The 22,033-nt window shown below is 35.7% G+C and overlaps 1 protein-coding gene across 2 annotated transcripts in view; it reads left to right on the forward strand.

Moving 5' to 3' along the window:
- Positions 1-22,033, forward strand: part of PIWIL2 (piwi like RNA-mediated gene silencing 2) — a 52,210-nt gene that overhangs the window by 19,788 nt on the left and 10,389 nt on the right. For both annotated transcript variants that reach the window (XM_006904380.1, XM_025044408.1), the window contains exons 12-19: positions 188-277; positions 1,713-1,853; positions 4,422-4,535; positions 5,418-5,606; positions 7,670-7,771; positions 8,321-8,437; positions 8,686-8,774; positions 9,684-9,789. In XM_006904380.1, coding sequence (XP_006904442.1) covers positions 188-277; positions 1,713-1,853; positions 4,422-4,535; positions 5,418-5,606; positions 7,670-7,771; positions 8,321-8,437; positions 8,686-8,774; positions 9,684-9,789 — 948 coding nt within the window. The remainder of the gene's footprint in view (positions 1-187; positions 278-1,712; positions 1,854-4,421; positions 4,536-5,417; positions 5,607-7,669; positions 7,772-8,320; positions 8,438-8,685; positions 8,775-9,683; positions 9,790-22,033) is intronic.

A 22,033-nucleotide genomic window follows, 5' to 3' on the forward strand; every position in this document is an offset into this window, starting at 1 on the left:
TAGCTATAGGTATTGTGACTGAGGAGAAAAGGGTAATATGCCTGCAGCGTTTTGCTGCCCTCTTCTTTGTGGTTTTATGTTCTTTAGTGTTGGTGATAGCCTTGCAGGGCCAGCCTTGGGCATGGCACGTCCTGTACAGGTCACGGGAACAGGATCCTCTCTTACTGCCTAATTTTTCTCTTCAAAGCTGCTAAAAGGTGAAATTCTGCTGCTGCCTGAGCTTTCCTTCATGACTGGGATCCCTGAGAAGATGAAGAAAGACTTCAGAGCCATGAAGGTGAGAAATGCCTGCTTTGAGTGGGAGACCTTTTCAGTGGCAGATTGAACTAGCCCCGGGCCTGTCTTACACCTTTTCCCAGGCAGGTCCGTTCTTTCAAGCTCCAGTTTTCTTTGTAAAACATGATCCATGTTTCTTCTCACACGCTGAAAAAGCTGATCAGAGCTTCCTTTTGCAGATTGTTAGAACAGCAGAGTGACTGGGTTATTGGATAAAAGGGAACAATTCTGTCTTCATCCTTCTCAGTTAGATGGGTGACTGTAAACTGGTCATATGATCATAAGTGAGGTTCTCTGAGAGCACTGAATTTTTAAAAACATTTCTCAGCGTTTAATTTGTTTGAAGGAATGGAGGAGATAAGTTAGCAAAAAGTTACAAGTCAGAGGATGAGGTAAAGGTACAGAAGTTGATCCTGTGGGGCTCAGGGTGTCCCGGGAGTTAGGCTCAGTTCCAGCAGGAAATAGCTGAGAAGCAGAGATGTGTGCAGCAGATGGGTCCGGACCCTGCATGCTTCACCTCCATACTCTCCTGGGTCTTTCCACAATGGAGCTACTCTGCCGCCTCACTTTCCCAACCCTTGTCTCTCTTATCTTTGAACCATGTTTGTCTCGGATGCCACATATTATTTTTAGTAACATCATAAAAAGCCTGAAGTGATGCTCGAAATTCCTATAAGAGATTTCTTTCATGTTTACCTTCTGATACCTTTTCTTTTAAAGGAAGGGTCTTTCCATACAACTTCCAGTTTCCTGATGACTTTGTGATCACAGAGCTATCCATACAGCTCCATAGACTTACTGTCCCTAATGACTGCCTCTCAAGGAACAACAGCCGAATAATTTGTTAGTCCCAGAAGAATAAAGAACTCACTTATGTGATTCAGAATCTTCATATTCTCATTCAATAATAAATATTTAGAAAGCAACTATTATGGGCTAGTATCTGGACAAAAAAAAATGTCTTATTGTGACATTAAATGGCTGGTGTAGTATGAGATAAAGTATAAGACTGGATGTGGTTTTCCATTTTGTTATGCTTGGCTGTGTGCCTGGCAAAGGCATCCCCTCCTCTGTTTTTCCCAGATATCGAATAGGTATACTCAAGCCCACTTTGCCCCTGTTACATAGAATCTCTTAATCTCTTAGTAATATTTTTAAAATTCAGAACATGGCTTTAAGAAAGAGATACAATTTACAAGTCATGAGGGAGAAAAACAATAACATTTAAAATTATTACTTTTAGGATTAAAATTTTAACCTTATACCTCATTCACATTCCTGAGAGATAGTAAAGTCCTTGGAGATCATTGAAAATTTCTACAGATTTCAATAAGAAGATTCTTATGGAAACTTTTTAGACTTATTGGGGTTTATTTAACCTCATATTGGAGAAAGAAACACTTATAATTTATTATCTCCATTTTAATTATATTTAGGATTTGACCCAGCAGATCAACCTTAGCCCCAAACAGCACCATAATGCTTTGGAATGCTTGCTACAGAGAATTTCAAAGAATGAGGCAGCCAGCAATGAACTAACACGTTGGGGACTCTGTCTGCAGAAGGATGTACATAAGGTAACCCAGAGGATGTGGTGGGGTAGGAAACAGCATTAACCAACGATGCCAGAGCTTTGTGACACTATGTGATAACTCCTATCTTGTCTTTATTTTGGAGTTTTTGCTTTATTATAATACTTTTTATTTTTTTGGTCCTAGTCTAATACTTGAATTTCCTTGACTTAATTTGCCAAGTATGTCTAATAGATTTTCCTCTGTATTTCCCAGAGATCTGAGCTGTTATTTTTCATGTTGCAAAAGGAATATTGACTTAAAATTTATCTCATTTTCAGGTTTCCAACACAAATTATTCTTATTGTTTTATGTCTTTTTCTTTTTTTCCCTGTTTTTTTTTTTCATTCCCTATGATTAACTTGTGTTTCTTTGACTATACTACTACTATTCTTTCTGTAGGCATAAGGAGTCTCACACTTGTACAGTCTGATTTTCTTGTGGCCCTTCTGCCTGCAGTTGCTGTGTCCTGTGTTGTGTTTGTGTGGCATGATCCGTAGCGCAGAGGCAGCCTGAGGTGGCAGCGAAATCCTGAGCCTTTGGGGTCAGCTTATTTGGCTTTGAATCTCTTCTACCATTTGCCATCTTGGTTACTTTGAGCAGATTGCTTAGTATCTCTTAGTTTCTTTACCTGTAAAATGAGGATAATGATTGAGTTAAAAATCGATAAAATCTTTAGCATAATATCTGTTACATAGCAAGTGCTCAATAAATATTAGCTATTACTACTTTTCATCATTCTTTTGAGGTTATATCAAAAGAATTGTCTTTTCTTTAGTTCTCTTGCACGCTGAATTGACTCCTTGCTTACATTTTCTTCATTTTCTTTTTTTTTATATAAAAGTAATAGATATTCAATATTGTAGAAACTTTAGAAAGTATAAAAAATGAAATAAAAAGATCAGTAATTTCATCATCCAATGATATCTCAGTGATTTATTTTAGATACATGTAACAGATAATTTTTTCAGTGGAGTTCCTTCCCCTAAACTTTTTTCTCAGAGTAAATCTTTTTCTTATAAAATTGTAATTGTAGTACATATGGTTTTGCATCTTTTTTTAAATTAAATATTATGTCTTGAACATGTTTTTGTTATTAAATATTATTTCAAGACAGAAAACATAAGTCAAAAAAGAAAAAGTTTATGCATAATCTTGCTATGTTAAATAACCACTGTTCACATCTTTGTACATATCCTTCAGTGTTATCTCTGTGGGTGTACATGCGCATGCTCACACACAGTATGTATTCATATGGTCTCCTTTTTTCCTTCCGTATATTTAGAATGTTTTTGCATGTTATTTAATATTTTTCTAAATATGTTAATAGCTGCCAGATATTTCATTTTAGTTGCATTTCTTAATCTTTCACATTCAAATTGAATTTATTTCCTATTATAAATAGTGATTCAATGAACATTCTTGTAACTAAATCTTTGCACGTTATTGTTTGTTTTCATAGTCACATTTATGGAGGCAAAATTATTAGGTCAGGGGACATTTATGTTTTTAGTACTTTTATAATATATTGCCAATTGCCCTCTAGAAAGGTTCGACAGTTTTTTACTTTCATAAGCATGAGTCTGATTTTTTACACTCTTGCTAATGTAGGTATTGTCATTCATTGTTTTAGACATTTATAATATTAAGAAAACCGTTGAAATTTTTTTCATTATAGATAAAATATTTTTTTTAAAGCAAAAATAAGTCCCTCTCAGTGCCTTTACTCTGTCTCTTTCTCACTGTCTTTCTCTCTGTCCCTCTTACTGTCTGTGAGAGGAGACCACACTCTGTAGAGTGTTATTCCTTTTCTAATAAATTTTCCTTTTTCCTCTAAAAAAGAAATTATAAAATACAATAAAAAGCGAAAATAGTAGAGGTCACAGAAAGTAAGAATTCTCCATAATTACACTTCTCCGGAGGTAATCGCTACTGATTTTGGACTCATACAGTTTTTACGATGCATACATAGCTATTTCTTTTTTTTAACAAAAACAGGATTATATTACATGTAGTTAGAAAGTGACTTTAATGATTGCAAAATAGTCCATCATATTTTGATGTATCATCAACCTAGTCATCTTCCTATTTGGGGATATTTAGATCTAACTAATGTGTTATTCTTAACTTTAATTTGTTTTCATTATACCTATGCCTTTTCCTTCCACTTTTTCTTTGTATAAAGTGGAATAATTTGTGTTCAGTATTGTTAAGAAATTTTACCTTTATTTTTCTTTCATTTTTTTTCCCTTAATATGTGTTTAAAGATTATTTTCCTGTTCACTTTGAAATTATAATTATTTTACATGCATTCACTGCTTCAGAAGAGACAGTGTTTTTTCATTCCTTTCTTGGAAGCTTCCATAATTAAAGAGCAGTGCCTATAAAAATTTTATCTGTATATGTCCGGGGTTTTATTGACATGGACTCTCACTACTAGCAGTTTCATTTTTCTGCTATTTTCAAAAATTATAACAGGGACAAGTTTATATAGTGGAGCTGGCCAGGCCCCAGAGAGAACAATAATAGTGTCTGCAAATGGCTTATGTCATTGGTAATTTCTTTTCTGTTTAGATTGAAGGACGTGTTCTGCCAATGGAAAGAATTAACTTAAGAAATACTTCATTTATCACATCTCAGGAACTAAACTGGATTAAGGAAGTGACCAGAGACCTTTCCATTTTGACTGTAAGTGATTTTTGAGGTGGTAAAAAGAGGACCAGTATTCCTAAAAGTGTAGAAATTAGGAAGCAGGGATGATTTTTAGTGTCTTCTTTTTGAAAGTCCCCACTGCATTTCCATCCTGATACTAAACAGGGTCCTTCAAACAGAGCAAGGTAATGAGTTGTTAGAAGTAAGCCCTTTGCTTGACCATGGACTTAGGAAAAGAAAACAAATTGCTGCGGTAATTCCTATAGTGTCAGCCTCCTACCCACCCTCCCTGTTTCCTTCCTTCCTCTTTCTCACCTCTTTTTCCCTAGGGGTTCCTGGAAGGAGTTTTTATTCATGAGAGAAGCAAAATTAAAAAGTTCCCTACCACAGGCAGCAAAAAATAAAATGATATATAATTATTTTTTAATGTCTGTGGTTAACTTGGTCTTTATGGCCACATGTAGAGTACACACATCTGTTTCTAAAACATTTTATTGAAATATATTTCAAGAAAAAGTACACTTTTAAGTGTACAGCTTGATGAATTTTCACAAGTTAAACTGACCTGTGTAATCAATATCAAGGATTAAGAAACAGAACTTAACCGGTGCCCCAGAAGCACTCCCTCCCTGCTCTTAGTTCCTACCTTTCATCCTCATGCACCCAAGAATAGCCCCTGCCCTGACTTCTAAAGGCAGAGATGCGTTTCAAATGTTTTTGTACTTGAAATCATACAGTATACATTCTTGTATGTCTGGCTTCATTTCTTCAACCTTGTGTTGGTGAGTTTCACCCATGTTGTTAGGTATGGTCATAAATCTTGCATTCTCGTTGCTGTCTAGAATACTATCTCCTGGGTGTGAGTTTGGAGTGTTCAAGCTGTGGGAAGTACTAAAATTAGCTTATGGTTGTTTCTAGGTCCCCATGCATTTCTGGGCACTGTTTTACCCAAAGAGAGCAATGGACCAAGCCCGAGAACTGGTTAACATGTTAGAGAAGATAGCTGGCCCCATTGGAATGCGCCTGAGCCCACCAGCCTGGGTTGAACTAAAGGATGATCGAATAGAGACCTATGTCAGAACCATTCAATCCATGCTTGGAGTTGAGGTACTAATTTAAGTAGATTTATAGGATGCCTGTTCTAAAATACTAGAATATTTTATTTTAAATGACCATGGTTAGCATTCTGCTGTTGATGATGTTCATAAACCCGTGTCTTACTCATCTGTGCGTGAAGTACTGAACTAAGAAAATACTCTTTATGCCCTTCAATTAATTTTGCTTTTCTCATTCTGTGTTGTCATTCTCACTCACTCTAGTGTTCTGTTTGTCACGTAATTGGCTGAGAGAATAGCTGACTTAACTTTAGTTCGTTATCTATATAGTACATGTCGTACTTAGCAATTTCTTGGGCCAGGTGCCATCCTGCACGATTCAGTACTGAGCTGTAACAGTTTGGTCTAGTTTGAGATTCAGGTTGCTTTGGCGATGAACTTGGCTGGCAGATGGCCTATCAGCTTGGTGCTGTTGGCTGATCAGGACCACTGGAGCTGAGCAGGTCATAGTACTCAACAACTGAGTAGTTCAGGCCTATAGTTCTTATCTCTTTGTACAGAAAACAGGAAGAAGATTAAAGAGGAAACAAAAGCAGAGGAAAGTTTTGAGAAGTAATCCTTGAATTGAAGATTAGTTCTTGTGAGATCAATACTAGAATTATATTATTTTAGCATCACAGTTTTCTCTGTTTTACCTACTACTCTGGGTATATCCATCTGTAGCGACACACTCATGTTCTTTCTCTTTTGTAATTTCCTCCTCCTTCCCATGCCTACCATATTCTGCCATGGCCTCCCTACCCCTCAGGCCTGGTAATTGATGAAGTCTGCTCTGCTTTCAAAAGAACAACCCAGTTTAGTGCATCAACTCCCCCATTCACAGTCCCTCATGCTCTCTTCATGAGATGTATTGCTAACTCTTTTCATGCAGCATGGACACGAGTTTCATTCATATTTATCAGACTTAACTCATATTGATCTTGCTGTCTCTCTGTAATCTTTACAGCATTCTTTTATTATTCTCTTAGTTATGGGTCACAAACTCAGATGCCTGTGGGAGCCAGATGAGTAATACACATACGTGGAGTATGCCAGGATGGGACTGTAGTAAACTAAAGAGAGTAAACTCCATGATGGCAAATAAAAGCTCAGCAATGTCCTATTGATTTTTAATTTGTTTTCAATAGAAGCCAAAAATCTGGATTTGCTTATGTGTGCACCTCCCTACATTTAATGGTTAATTTAAAAAAAAACTTGTAAATTATTGTAGGGACTGAAAAACCACATCCGTTTGCTAGATCCAGCCCATAGACTCCCAGTGCGCAGCCTGTGTTCTACGTGACTTTGGAAGTTCTTTGATGATATTGCTGCAATGTCCTCTGAGAAGTCTTAATCTAACACTAATCTTGATTTGAAATAGCATATTATTGATTTAGCATTTATAGTTGTTTCTGGTATAAAGGGTTGGCAGCTTTATCTCACTTGAGCGCTGCTTTTCTTTATTCAGACTTCGAAAGGTCCTCTGTTTTTTATATTGGATCTCTAAAGCAGTGAAGAGGGTGCCGATATGAGGTGTGCTGCTGGCAATATCATTCTCTCTCTGAACCAGAGTGTCAGAGAGAGCTACTTATGGATTTGGCAGTCGCTTCATTTCCGTGTGCATTTGGCCCTAAACCCTTTCTTGTGGTATTGCATTCCACGTGTCCTCAGTTAAAGTTTTGTGGTATGAATGTCGTAAGGTGCTTAGTTTACTAAAGAGAGTGGTAAAAAAAAAAAAAAACATTGAAAGCAGCAAGCAATAAGTAAATAACCCTTGCATATTTTCAAGCCTGGTCCTTTTCTAGGCATCTTAAGCCTGCTAATAAATAAATCAGGTTATCAGCTCTCAGTAATCTATGGTAACACGTTACGTATCTATGCAGAGAAGCCCTGGGCCCAACATTTATGGTCCAGGACTGTTTTCTGTCTTAGAATGTCTGCCCTCTTTGTTTCAGTCCCCTCTCTACCTTAAAATTCCTGTGCTTTTGCAGACTCTCAAACTGCCCCTGACTGGAGCCTTGTCAGGGTCCCCCGAGAGTTCCAAAACCTGACTTATGTACACTTTATCTCCTCAAGGGGAAGATACAGATGGTCGTTTGCATCATCATGGGGACACGTGATGATCTCTATGGGGCCATTAAAAAGCTATGCTGTGTACAGGCTCCGGTGCCCTCACAGGTGAGTGGGAGCTGGGCCGGATGCACAGACAGACACTCTAGCCTCCCTTGAGTCTTGGGAAAGAGGGAAAGACTCAAGTAACTATTAGAAGCCAGCATGTGTAGACTCTCCTGGCAAAACCTTCCCCTTATTAGAGTAACCAGGAGAATAGCAGATGCTCTTCATAAACGCTGCATTCATGTTCCCAAATTAGTACTTCTGTTTGTTCAGAGGGTGAGTCTCCAGGTGGTTTCACATGACTGGGTTCTGAGAGTATAGGCTCCACTTTGAAAGGGGAAAGATGTTTTTCTGTGGAAGTTAAAAAAATCTACTCTGCATGAGATGTTTTGGAAGTTTTTGTTTTTTATTTGGTTTGTGGTGTGTGTTTGTGTGTGTGTGTGCACGCGCACGCACCTTCCTAGAAACCCTAGAACTAAAACTTAATACAAAGAGTATTAACTGCTAACTGGAGTTTCTTAAACAAATATAGTATTTACTTTGAGTTGTTTACATTGTCTGAAAGGTTGATAGTATCCTCTTTCCCCATACCTTTTGGTCCCTTCATGATAGGTCATCAATGTCCGAACCATTGGTCAGCCCACCAGGCTTCGGAGTGTGGCCCAGAAGATTTTACTTCAGATTAACTGTAAATTGGGTGGCGAGCTCTGGGGAGTGGATATTCCTCTGGTGAGTGATACTGAGATATGTCTTTATTCAGCTCTCCAGAGAACCCTGCGAAGCTATTTTCCTTACAGAGTTAGCCCTACTCTCTGTGCTTCATAGTCTAAATGGTTCATTGCCCGTTTTTCAAATAAAAATAAGACAAATGTTTTCTGACACATGAAAATTATGTGAAATTCAGTTTTCAGTGTGATGGATCACTCAGGGTTTTTTGATTTGTTTTTTGTTTTGTTTTGTTTTGTTTCCTAACACAGAAACAGTTAATGGTCATCGGGATGGACGTTTACCATGACCCTAGCAGAGGCATGCGCTCCGTGGTCGGCTTCGTGGCAAGCATCAACCTGTAAGTGTTACTCTTAATGCCACTTTCTTTATTTGGTTACTTCCTTTGGATGCCGAATCTTATTATAAATACAGCAAATATTTTTTGAGCATTTGATATGGTAGTAAAAATATATTTACTTTTACCTAATACATAAACACATATTCAACTCCTTCCTCCTCTGTGTTCTTATGATATTAGTTTACATGATCTGTTTACCAAACTGGTCACACTTGTAAGTTTTTTTCCTAGCTGCAGTGTACTCTCCTTTAGAATGGGGACTGTGTCTTGTAGGTGATGATTTTTCTCCCAGAAATGAGGGTTTTTTTGTTATGATTGTAAAAATATGGCATGCTCATTCAAATATCTGAAGAAATTTAGAAAGTGAAAGTTTCTTACAGTCCGTCTTCTATTAACCACTGCCTAAGGTCTGATGTATATACTTTCAGATTCTCTTTTGTGCATATATTAACACATGTAGGTACTGTATATATGTATTCACAAACGGTGCAGTACCATGTATACTGTGCCTCAGCTTGATTTTTGTACTTCAGCTGTATATTTTGCACATTTTCCCATATCAATACAAGTAAACCACAGCCAATTCTTTTTAACTGCTGCATGGAGTTTATTGTATGCCACAGCACTATTTATTAACTAGTCTTCTGTTGGTGGATATCTAGGTTGTTCAGTTTTTTCAATTGGAAGCAGTTTTGTAGCAAGTATCCACAATTATGCCTATATTTTTACGTTCTCTGTGGTTCATGTATATCTTTTCCCCACATCACCATGTGTTTTTACATGTAATGTAAATACATTTACAACCTGTTGTTGGATTGGTGCATAGAGAAGCCCATGTGTGCTGGTATTCACACCGTGGGCCTTCCTCTGCAAGTGTGTGTTCATCTCTCTCTCCTACCTCTGCCGCAGCACTCTCACAAAATGGTATTCCAGAGTGGTATTCCAGATGCCTCATCAGGAGATTGTGGATAGCCTGAAGCTGTGCCTGGTGGGCTCCTTAAAAAAGTTTTATGAGGTGAGAAGAGAAATCCCAAAGTTTCAAGGTTTGGAAGGACTGCCTATCTGAGCACTTCAAGAAGTCTGAATTAGGGGGAGGGTTCCCACGTCCAAGGTGAGTCTCCTAAACAGACTGAAGAGTCAGTCATTGCTGAGCAGGCAGCTTGGAGGGGCTGCTTACAGGCTGCTGCTTGTATAGAGCAGCTTAAAGAGCCAAATGCTTTGATTTGGCTTGGTAAGTAATGATTATTTCCCAGGTTGTCAGCCCGATGCTTACAGACATAGTCTTTGTGCTCTTATCAGGGAAGCTGGGGGTAATTTTCAGCAGTTAAAGTAGTTTATGAATTTACTCAGCTTTATGGCTATAATTAGGCGCTGCCTTTTTTCATTTGGATTTAAGACAGATGCCTCCCTATAAATTACCTCTAGAGCTTAAAGGAATGCTAACCATGGAGAATTGCTGTTATTAGGCTGATATTGGGTCTAGAACAAAGAACAAACAAAATACTTATTTTGTCTTAGCCAGTACATCAAGGGAAGCACCGATAAGCGACTTTCATTTCTTAGGGTCAGAGTTAGCCCTTTGCATAGAGATTAACCAGCAAGAAATTTAATGATTAAAGTCAGTCTCTATAACTCTACTGTTTCTTTTTAAAGTAACTGTTTCCTAAGATTTCCCTTAAATAGTTTGATACTGTCTCAGTATTAGAGATTATGTAGAAAAGAAGTTGAATTTTTGTCTCTAAGGAGCTCCATGTGATATGTTACTTTGCCACCAGCTACTACCACACCTTCCTTTTGCTTGTTATTGCTGCAATTGTTTTCCTTCAAAGTTCTGTGTGTCTTTTAGGCCCATGCTCAAAAATTACTTCTGTGAAGCCTTTCCCATTTCCCCCCACTGCTCCAGCCTTTAGCTAGGCTTATAGCTTTATGTTGCTCTCCCAAGGCCCTTTATTTATATTATGTGTAGCGTAGCACGTCCTGCCTTATATTAGTCACTTGTCTCCTTATGTCTTCCTCCCTCTGGGTTGTAAATTACTTGAGCACTGTTTGGTTATTGATGGCTGTCTAACAGGTTACTCTAGAACAGTGACATGCAGTGAGCATTTATGGTATTCACCGTCAGGCAGTTGGACAGGGCAGTGAGCTGCAGTTCCTCTTCACATGGGCCTCTTCATATAGTCTTCCCACATGAGTTAATTTGGGCTTCCTCACAGCATGATGGCTGGGTTCAAAGCATGATGGCTGGGTCCCCATTCTGTAGAATGCAAGAGACTGAGAAGAGCCAGATGCAAGGCATGTCACCTTTTATATCTTAGTGTGGAAAGCCATGCAATATCACTTCCACCGCATTCTGTTTGTTGAGTAGTATCATCATGAATTTGCCTAACATATTCATATTAAGTTAGGGAACCTCAATTTTGCCAGAGGGTGAAAGCACAATCCACCCCATTAGGTCCTTAGGAACTCTAACATACAGGTTTAAAATATATAGTTACAGTCTCTTACTTAGAGATTGTTATGGGTTGAATCATGCCCCCCACCCTCCCAGCCAGAAAAAGAAAAGATGTTGAAGTCCTACTGATGAATGTAATCTTATTTGGAAATAGAGTCTTTGCACTGATCAAATTAAGATGAGGTCTTTAGAGTGGGCCCTAATCCAATATGACCGTGTCCTTATGAAAAGAGATTTGGACACAGACAAACACACAAAAGGAAAGACAATGTGAAGACACAGGGGATCACCATCTCCAAGCCTAGGAACACTCTAGGTGACTAGAAGCTAGGAGAGAGTCATGGTTCCTTCCTCACAGAAGGAGCCAACCTTGCCAGTGCCTTGATTTCAGACTTCTAGCTTCTAGCCCCGTGAACCAGTGCATTCCTGTTGTTTAAGCCACCCAGTTAGTGGTCCTTTTTTACAGCAGCCCTAGCAAATGAATACACGGCTAGCTTCTGTCACCTGCAGTTGCAGTCCTGGTTCGAGAACCACTATATCAGGTAGAAAAAAGGGTTACGGTCATGTGGGGGAAAATAAAAAAAGTATTGTTATACCAGTGTTTTCTGGATGCCCTAGAGAAGAGGAGGACTCTATGTAATGGGACATTCCCTTGGCCTCACTCATGTTGACTTGTGAGTACACACTCATGAAAATGCGTAAGCTAGACCTTCTCACCTTTATTCCCTCCATTTTAGACAAGAAATGTTTTGATTCCCTATTCTAATTCTCTGTCAAAATGTTACTCTGAGAATGAAAGTATATTCCTTGGTCTGAAGAAATGTGACTTGGGGGGCCAGATTGGTGAAGTGTCTTCTGTTTTAGTCCTTTTTTAGTATTTTGAGTGTTGGCATTTACCAGCAGCTATGCAAAGCCTAGTCCAGAGTAAGTGTCTGTTTCTGTCAGGAACCACTTGCAGCGTCCGGGAGCTGCCCGGGTCAAGACAGCTTGCCAATTCTGTGTAGGGTTCTCCTCTCAGGGAATTTGCCCCAAAGCCATCTGCATTCTCTGTCTCTCCTTTTGGCTGACAGAAAGAACAGTTCTCGTTGGCACTTTGCACTTCAAAGAGTGCGAGAGAAGTATGTTTAGCTTCAGCCCATTTCCTCATTGCTGCAGCCCCCAATGTCCACTTATTTCAGGGACCCAGGTGCCACCTCAAGCAAGCACACCAGGGTATCCACTTGCTGATTTCAACCACTTTCTGACCCTGGAAGGAGGTACTTATTCCCCGTATACCCTTCCCCTACTGCTAGTAACATCTGCTCTGGTTTCTGTCTGTATGGATTTACTGATTTGGGATATATTATGTAGACGTAATCATGAAATATGTGACCTCTTGTGTCTGGCTTCTTTCATTGAGCATGTTTTTAAGGTTCATCCAAGTTGTAGCATATATCTGTAATTTGTTCTTTTTTATAGATGAATAAAATTCCGTTGTATGTTTATTCCACAATTCGTTTATCCATTCATCATTGATGGACATTTGGACTGTTCCCACCTTTTGACTCTTGTGAATAATGCTGCTATGAACATGCCTGTATATGTGTTTGAGTACCTATTTTTAGTTCTTTGGGGTATGTAACTGAGAGTGAAATTGATGGGTCATGTGCAATTCTATGTTTAACTTTTTCAGGAACTGTTTAACTGTTTTTCACAGCAGCTGTGCCATTTTACATTCCTAACAACAATGTAAGAGGTTTCCAGTTTCTCCACATCCTTGCCAACACTTTTTATTTTTCATTTTTTAATTATAGTCATTGTGAAGTGGTATCTCATTGTGGTTTTAATTTGCATTGACCAATGGTGTTTATTGTCCATATATATATCCTCTTTGGAGAAGTCCTTTCAAATCATTTTCCCATTTTTAATTTGAGCTATTTCTCTTTTTGTTGAGTCATAAGAGATTTTTTTTTTTTACATATTCCGGATACAGAACCCTCATCTGATATGTGATTTGCAAATATTTTCCCCCATTCTGTAGAATGTCTTCACTTTCTTGATATTATTTGATACACAAAGTTTTAAATTTTTATAAAGTCTAATTTGTCTTTTGTTGTTGTTGTTCCTTGTGTTTTGGGTTTCAAATTTAAGAATCTGTTGCCAAATCTGAGGTCATGAAGATTTACCCCTATGTTTTTTTCTAGCAGTTTTGTAGCTTTAGCTCTTGTGTCTAGGTCATTGATCCATTTCGGGTTACATTTTGTATACACAGTGAGGTAGGGAGTTCAACTTCATTCTTTTGCATGTGATTATCCGTTTGTCCCAGCACCATTTGAAGAGACTGTATTCTCTCTCCATAGAGTAGTATTGGCACCCTTGTTAAAATTCAGTTAGCCATAGATACTTGGGCTTATTTCTGAACTCTAAATTCTGTTCCATTGGTATATATGTCCATCTTTAGGTTAGTACAATGCTGTTTAGACTACTGTTTCTTTTTAGTTAGTTTTGAAATTGGAAAATATGAGTCTTCTAGTTTTATTTTATTTTTTTCAATATTGTTTTAGCTATTCAGGGAATTCCTATTTAGAATTCCATGTAAATTTGAAGATAGGCATTTCTATATCTGAAAAAAAAGCCATTAGAATTTTGATAGAGATTGTACTGAATTTACAGATTGCTTTGCACGTATTTCCATCCTATTAATATTCAGTCTTGCAATATATAGACATGAGATGTTTTTCCATTTATTTAAGTCTTCTTTAATTTCTTTGAGCAATCGTTTTGTAGTTTCCAGGTAGAGTATTTTACCTCCTTGGTTAAATTTGTTTCTAGGCATTTTATTCTTTTGGATGCTATTGTAAATGAAATAGTTTTCTTAATTTCATTTTTGTATTGTTCATTGCTGTTATGTCAAAATACAACTGGCTTTTCTGTATTAATCTTTAACTTTGCAACTTTTCTGAATTTATTAGCTTTAGGTTTTTAAAAATATTCTTTGTGGTTTTCTATAAATAGAGTCATGTCATCTGCAAATAGATAGTTATACTTCCTTTCCTATTTGGGTGCCTTTTATTTGTTTTTCTTGCTTAGTTGCTCTGGCTGGAATTTCCAGTACATTGTCGAATAACAGTGGTAAGAACAGGCATCTTTGTTTTCCTGATCTTAAGGAGGTCGTTTTAAGTCTTTTACCATTGAGTATGATGTTAACTGTGGATTTTCCATAAATTCCCTTTATCATGTTAAGTTTCCTTCTGTTCCTAATTTGCTTAGCATTTTTATATTGAAGGCATGTTGGATTTTATCAGATGCTTTTTCTGCATTTTAATTTACAAGAACCTCATTCAGATTAATATCAAATTTCAATAGCACAAAAAAAACTTTGTTCTTGTATAATTTTATTCTCTCTCTCTTTCTTGTGCTAATTCTTCAGTATTAGGTTTCTCCAGAGAAACAGAACCAATAAGGGGTGTGTGTGTGTGTGTGTGTGTGTGTGTGTGTGTGTGTGTGTGTGTGTAAAGAGATTTATTTTAAGGAACTGGCTCACATTTATAGAGGCTGGCAAGTAAAATATTTAAAGGGTTGGCCAGCAGGCTGGATACCCAGGGAAGAGCTGATGTTGCAGATCAAATTTGAGTTTATCCTACTTGGAATTCCTTTGGCTTCTTGGATGTTTAGTTTTTTCTTCAAACTTGGAAATAGTCCACTATCTCTTCAGATATTGATATTTCTCCTTTCTGTCCTCTTCTATTGAAGCTAATTATTTATATGTTGATACGCTGCTTGTTTTCTCACAGGTTTCAGAGGCTGCATTAATTTTCCTTCTTTATTTTTTCTTCCTTTTTCTCACAATGGATAATCTTGATGGACCGATCTCCTAGTTTGCTATTATTTCTTTTAGTTCCTTGAATTGTTGAGGCAAAGCTGAAAGTACTAATTTATATTACACTTTTAATGATTAATGATTATTAGACATTGTAGAAACAATTTGATGTCTAGGATGATGTTATCTTCCTAGACAGAATAGGTGAGACAAATAGAATAGGTGAGACAAATAGTAAGGGACTGAAAACCAAGAAAAATAACAGATAATCAACCCTGATCTACAGAGGATTCAGATGATTGCATAATTGACACATTTAAAAATAGATACACAATATGTTCAAAGAGATAAAAGACAGCATTAAGAATTTTTAACAAAGTATTGGAAACTATTAAAAAGAAATGGGAATTTCTAGAACTGAAATTTATGCTAACCAAAATTAAATACTTAATGGATGGGTATATTAGGTTGCTAAGGCTGCCATAACAACACACCATAGACTCAGTGGCTTAAACAACAAAATATATTTTCTCACAATTCTAGAGGATGAGAAGCCCAAGATCAAGGTGCTGGTAGGGTTGGATTCTCCTGAGGCCTCCCTCCTTGTCCTGTATATACTTAATTGCCTCTGTCATATGGTCTTCAACCTGTTTGTGTCTTTTTCCTAATTTCTTCTTATAACATCAGTCATATTTGATGAGAGCTCATCCCAACGACCTCATTTAAACAAATAATCTCTGTAAAGACCCTATCTCCAAACATAGTCACATTTTAGGGTCTTAGGGGTTAGGACTTCACCATAAAAATATGGGGGAAATATAACTCTATGCATAAAAACGGGTAACAGTAGTTTAAACTTAATTGAGGAAATAGTGTGTCAACTGAGAAGTAAGAAAAGAAATCAAACAAATACTGAGATACAAAAGGTTAGAAAATACAGTAGGACAACTGACATGGGAGATGTAGGGTTAAAGTATAATATATGCATAATAAGTATCCCATAAAGAGATTGGAGAGGATATAGGGCAGAGGAACTATCTAAAAAAAAATGGTAAAGAATATTCCAAAAATAATAGGGACATCAAGACACAGATACAAAAAAAAAAATCCTCTAAGCAAGAATATAGGGAAAAAAGTAAACTTAGGAAGTACACTTAGACATATTATAATAAAATTGTTGAAAATAAAGACAAATTTATGCATACACACACACACACACACACACACACACACACACACACACACACACGGAAAATAAAATAGGCTACCTTCAAAGGAGCAACAATTGGACTAATAGCTAACTTGTAAGAAACAGTGTCAGCCACAAGATAAAAAATATTAGTTACATAGTGTTAATAGAAAATAACTGCCAACATAGAATCTAATATCCACTAAAAATAATAAGATGAAGTAAAGACATTCCATGGCAAATAAGAAATGGAGAGAGACTGTCACCAGCAGACTTGCACTGAAGTAAAATGCTAAAAAGCATTTTTCACCTAGAAGGAAAATGATCATGGAGAGAAGCTTAGAAATGGTTAATAGAATAAATAGGAATAAAAGTGACAAGTATGCAGATAAATTTAAATGAATACATACCATCTAATGTAATGTTTTGAGTGGCTATATATTCATGTGTGTTTGTATGTTTGTATAAATTTCAAATTAATGACAATAGCACATTTATCAGGAGAAAGTAAATAAAATTCCAATGCTTTTAGTTCCTTGAATTGTTGAGGAAAACCTGAAAGTACTAAATTATATTACACTTTGATGTACTAAAGATTTATGTTGTAATTTCTATGGTTGCCAGTAAAGAATAATAAAAGAGCATATAACTTTAAAGATGAAAAAGAGAAAATAAAATAATAATAAAAAATTTTTAAGAAAGAAAAAAAGAATGTAGAATAGGTGAGACAAATAGTAATACTGGAACCTCGAAAATGTTCCACTAAGTAAAAGAAGTCTGTCACAAAAGAGCATATATTAGATGACTTCATTCATAACAAATGTTCCGAACGGGAAAATACAGAAAAGAAAGTAGGTTAATAGTTACTTAGACTCGAGGTGGGGAGAAGGTGGGAGAGTTTAGGGTAGTGATAGCTAACGAATATGGGTTTTTTGGGGTTTTTTTGAGGTGATGAAAATATTATAAAACTTTAGGGTTGTACATATCTGTGAATATACTAAAAAACATTGAACTTTACACTTTAAATCAGAGAGTTGTATGTAAGTTATATCTCAATTGAGATTTTTTTAAAATTTAAAGAACCATATAGAAATTCTTGGAATTGTAAAATATAATAAATGAAAATTTCACTAGAGGAGTTTAACATGAAATTTAATTAGGCAGAAGAAATAACCAGTGAACTTTAAGATAGGTCAATTGGCATTATCCAATATGAGGAAAAGAAAGAAAAAAGAATGAAGAAAAATGAATAGATATTCAGAGATCTATGGCACACCATCAATCCTATCAACATAAACATAATGTGATTCCTAGGAAAGGAGTAAAGAGAACAGGGACGAAAGAATATTGGAAGAAATAATAGCCTAAAGTGTTCAAATTTGATGAGAAACAGTAACCAACTCATTTGAGAGGCCCAGTGAACACTCAGTAGACAAACTTAAAGCTATCCATACTTAGACACATCACAGTAAAACTGCTGGAAGACCAAGAGGATGTATTGAAAGCACCAAGAGAAAGCTACTCATTGTGTTCAGTGTATCTTCAGTAAGATTAAGATCTGACCTCTCATCAGAAATCATGGAGGCCAGAAGGCAGTGGGATGCCATACTCAAAATGATGAAAGAGAAAGAAGGTTGAATAAGAACTCTGTATCTAGAGAACTATTCAAAAATGAAGGAGAAACCTTGACAATATTCAATAACAAAAAGCTAGACATAATAAGCCACATTTTAGATTGTTTCATTTCTACGAAATGTCCCAGACTAGGCAAATCCATTGAATCAGAAAAGACATTACTGGTTTGCAGAAAATGAGGACGTGGGCAGAAATGGGGAATTACTGCTAATGGGTACAGGGTTCTTTTAGGAATGATGAAAATATTATGGAATTTGACACTTTTGATAGGTGCATAACTTTGTGAGTATTCTAAACACTAAATTATAGACTTTAAAATGGTGAATTTTATAGTATGTGATTTATATCTCATTTTTTTAAATGGAGAAATTAAGATATTCTCAGATAAACAAACACTGGGAGGATTTGTCACTAGCAGACCTACAAGAAATACTAAAGGGAGGCCTTCAGGTGAAAATGATATGACACCAGATAGTAATTCATAGCCACATGAGGAAGTAAATGCCACAGGAAAAGGTAACTATATAAATGTAAAAGAAGCAAAAATGTGTTTTTACTTATAACTTTTCTTTTACTCTGTGATTTCCAAGACAAATGCATAAAACTGTAAATATACATCTGAGTAGGTATGCATACAGAATACAATGATGTAATTTGTATGACAAATAAAAAGAGGGGGTAGAGCCATGTAGGAGCAAAGTTTTTTAATAGTATTAAAATTAATTTTGTATTAGCCAGATGAGATCGTTGTAAGTTAATAAATTAATTGTACTCCACAAAGGAATCACTAAGAAAATAACTCACAACATGAAGTTAAAATGGTAACTAGAAATGTCTATTTAATACAAAAAAGGCAGTCATGGGAGACTAAAGGGGCAAAAAAGATATAAGGCATGTGGAAAACAGTAAAATAGCAGGCATAAATATAACCTCATTGGTAATTACATTAAGTGTAAATGGATTAAATGTTCCATTCAAAAGGTAGAAATTAGGAGAATGGATTAAGCAGAAAATATGCAGGTCTGCTTTCTACAAGAGACACATTTTAGTTTGAAAGACAATAAGTTGAAAGTAAAAGGATGGAATAAGATAGACCATGCAAATAATAACCAAAGGAGAGCTGGAGTCACTAATATCAGACAAAAGAAACTTTAAGAAAAACAATAGGTACTAAAGGCAAGGAAGGACATTTTATAATGGCAAAGGGTCCATTCATGAGAAAGACATAAACATGTATGAACCTAACAACACAGACCCAAAAATATGTGAATCAAAAAAAAAACAATGGAAAGAAATAGTCATTTCAACAATAATAGGAGACTTCAGAACTCCATTTTCAATAATGAATAGAACAAGTAGCAATAAGATCAAAGAAATAGAAGACTTGAACAACATTATTATCCAACTAAACCTAACAGATATCTACAAAACACTTGACCCAATAACAAAATACACGTTCTTCTCAAATGTACATGATACATTGTCTACAGTAGGCCACATGTCAGGCTATAAAACAAGACTCAATATATTTAGAAGGATTAAAATCACAAAATATGTTCTCAAACTACAATGGAATGAAATTAGAAATTAATAAGAGATGGAATTTTAGGAATTTCACAAATACATGGAAATTAAACAATACTTCTAAATAACCAAGGGATCAAAGAAGAAATCAAAAGGGAAATAAACTATTTTGAGATAAATGAAAACAAAGACACAACATACCAAAGCCTTTGGATATAGGTAAAGCAGTGTTTAGAGGGAAATGTATAGCAATAAGCAACTATATTAAAAAAAAAAAATCTTAACCCAACTTCTAACTTGAGAAACTAGAAAAAGAAGAGCAAACTAAACTCAAAGCCAGAAGAAGGGAAATAATAGAGCATAAATAAATGGAAAAACCATAGAGAAAAGTCAGTGAAACCAAACCTGGTTATTTGAAAAGATCAACAAAATTGACAAATCTTTAGCTAGAGCACCTACAAAACATAGAAGAATTAGGAATCAGGATTGAAAAAGGAGATATCACTACTGATACTACAGAAATAAAAAGCATTGTAAGAAAATACTATGCCAAGAAATTAGATTACTCAAATGGACAGACTCCAAGAAAGACACAAACTACTAAAACTTTTTACTTATACCAAACATTTAAAGAATTAGTACCAATCTTCCACAAACTCTTCCCAAAACTAGGAGAGAACACTTCCCAATTCATACTGTGAAGCCAATGTTATCCTGATACTAAAGCTAAATAATAACACCAGAAAGTGGCAGAAGTCATTCAGACTGTAAATGAAGAAATAGTTTCTAGGTGACATTATCATATATATATGTATGTGTATATATAAAACTCTAAAAAATACGCACAGATGCACACACAAACAGGCTAATAAGTGAATTAAGCAAGATTAAGGATGCAAAATTCGTACACAATTGTCGTATTTCTGTACCTTAGGAATGATCAATCCAAAAATGAAATTAAAACAATTTTATTTACAATAACATAAAAAGGAATAATATAGGAAAAAATTTAAGAGATGTGCAAGATATTACTGAAAACTGCAGAATATTATTGAAAGAAATTGAAGACAACCTAAATAAGAGGAAAGACATCCCATGTTCATGGATTAGAAGACAATATGGTTAAGATGGCAGTACTCCTCAAATTAATCTACAGATTCAGTGAAATCCATATCAAAAGTCTTTTTTTTTTTTGCAAGAATGGACAAGTTGATTTTCAGATTTATGTGGAAATGCAAAAAAAGTCAAGAATAGGCGAAATAATTTTGAAAAACAAGAACAAAGCTGAAGGACTCATACACTCTGAATTCAAAACTTATTGCAAAGCTAAATTAAGCAAGAGTGTCTGGTATTGACATAGAAGTAGAAGTAGACTTAGAGATCAATGGAGTGTCTGGTATTGACATAGAAGTAGAAGTAGACTTAGAGATCAATGGAGTGGAATTGAGAGTCCAAAAATAAACCTGTGTGCCTGTGGTAAACTGTTTTCCTACAAGGGTGACATTCAAGAGTGGAAAGAATATTCTTTTCCAGAAATGGTGCAGGTACTACTGGATATCCCCATGCAAAATAATGAATTTGGATCTTCTCAAAAAATTTACTCCAAATGGATCAAAGACCTAAATGTTGGAACTAAAACTATAAAATTCTAGATGATAAATAACATGGTGTAAATCTGTGTGACCATGTATTACACATCAGTTTATTAAATATGTCACTGAAAGCACAAACAAAACAAATTGGACTTCATCAGAATTAAAGTCATTTGTTCTTCAAAAGACACCATCAAGAAAGTGAAAAGACAACTCATGGAATGGGACAAATCATTCATCTGATATATCTGATAATGGTCTAGTTTCCAGAATATATAAAGAACTCTTACAACTCAACAACAAAGAGATAACCCATTTTTAAAATGGCCAAACAACTCAGGAAAACAAACAGCCTGATTAAAAGATGGGGAAAATACTTGAAGAGACATCACACACCAAAGAAGATATACGGGTGGCAAATAAGCATATAAAAAAGATAATATAATATAACATTAGGAAATTGCAAATTAAAACCATTGACAATGCATTTGTCAATGCCCAAAGAATGTACTACACAAAGAGTGAACCCTAATGTAAACTGTGGACTTTAGTTAACAATAATGTAGCAATATTTCTCAGTTTAATAATGTGCCACCCTAATATAATATGGAGGTGGCAAATAAGCATATAAAAAAGATAATGTAATATAACATTAGGAAATTGCAATTTAAAACCATTGACAATGCATTTGTCAATGCCCAAAGAATGTACTACACAAAGAGTGAACCCTAATGTAAACTGTGGACTTTAGTTAACAATAATGTAGCAATATTTCTCAGTTTAATAATGTGCCACCCTAATATCATATGGTAACAATAGGGGAAACTGTGTAGGTTGGTAGGAACTCTGTGCTATTCTCTCAATTTTTTTGTAAACTTTAAACTGATCTAAAAAAGTCTCTTAATTTAAAAACATACACACAATGAAATACCACCTCACATACTTTAGGATGGCTAAAATTAAAAAGATATAATAACAGTGTGGTCAAGGATGTGGAGGAATTGGAACCCTCATACATTGTAAAATGGTGGCGCTACTTTGGAAAACAGCCTGACAGTCCCTCAGGAT

Source organism: Pteropus alecto, unplaced genomic scaffold (genome assembly GCF_000325575.1).
Source record: "Pteropus alecto unplaced genomic scaffold, ASM32557v1 scaffold160, whole genome shotgun sequence".
Classification (NCBI taxonomy): domain Eukaryota; kingdom Metazoa; phylum Chordata; class Mammalia; order Chiroptera; family Pteropodidae; genus Pteropus; species Pteropus alecto.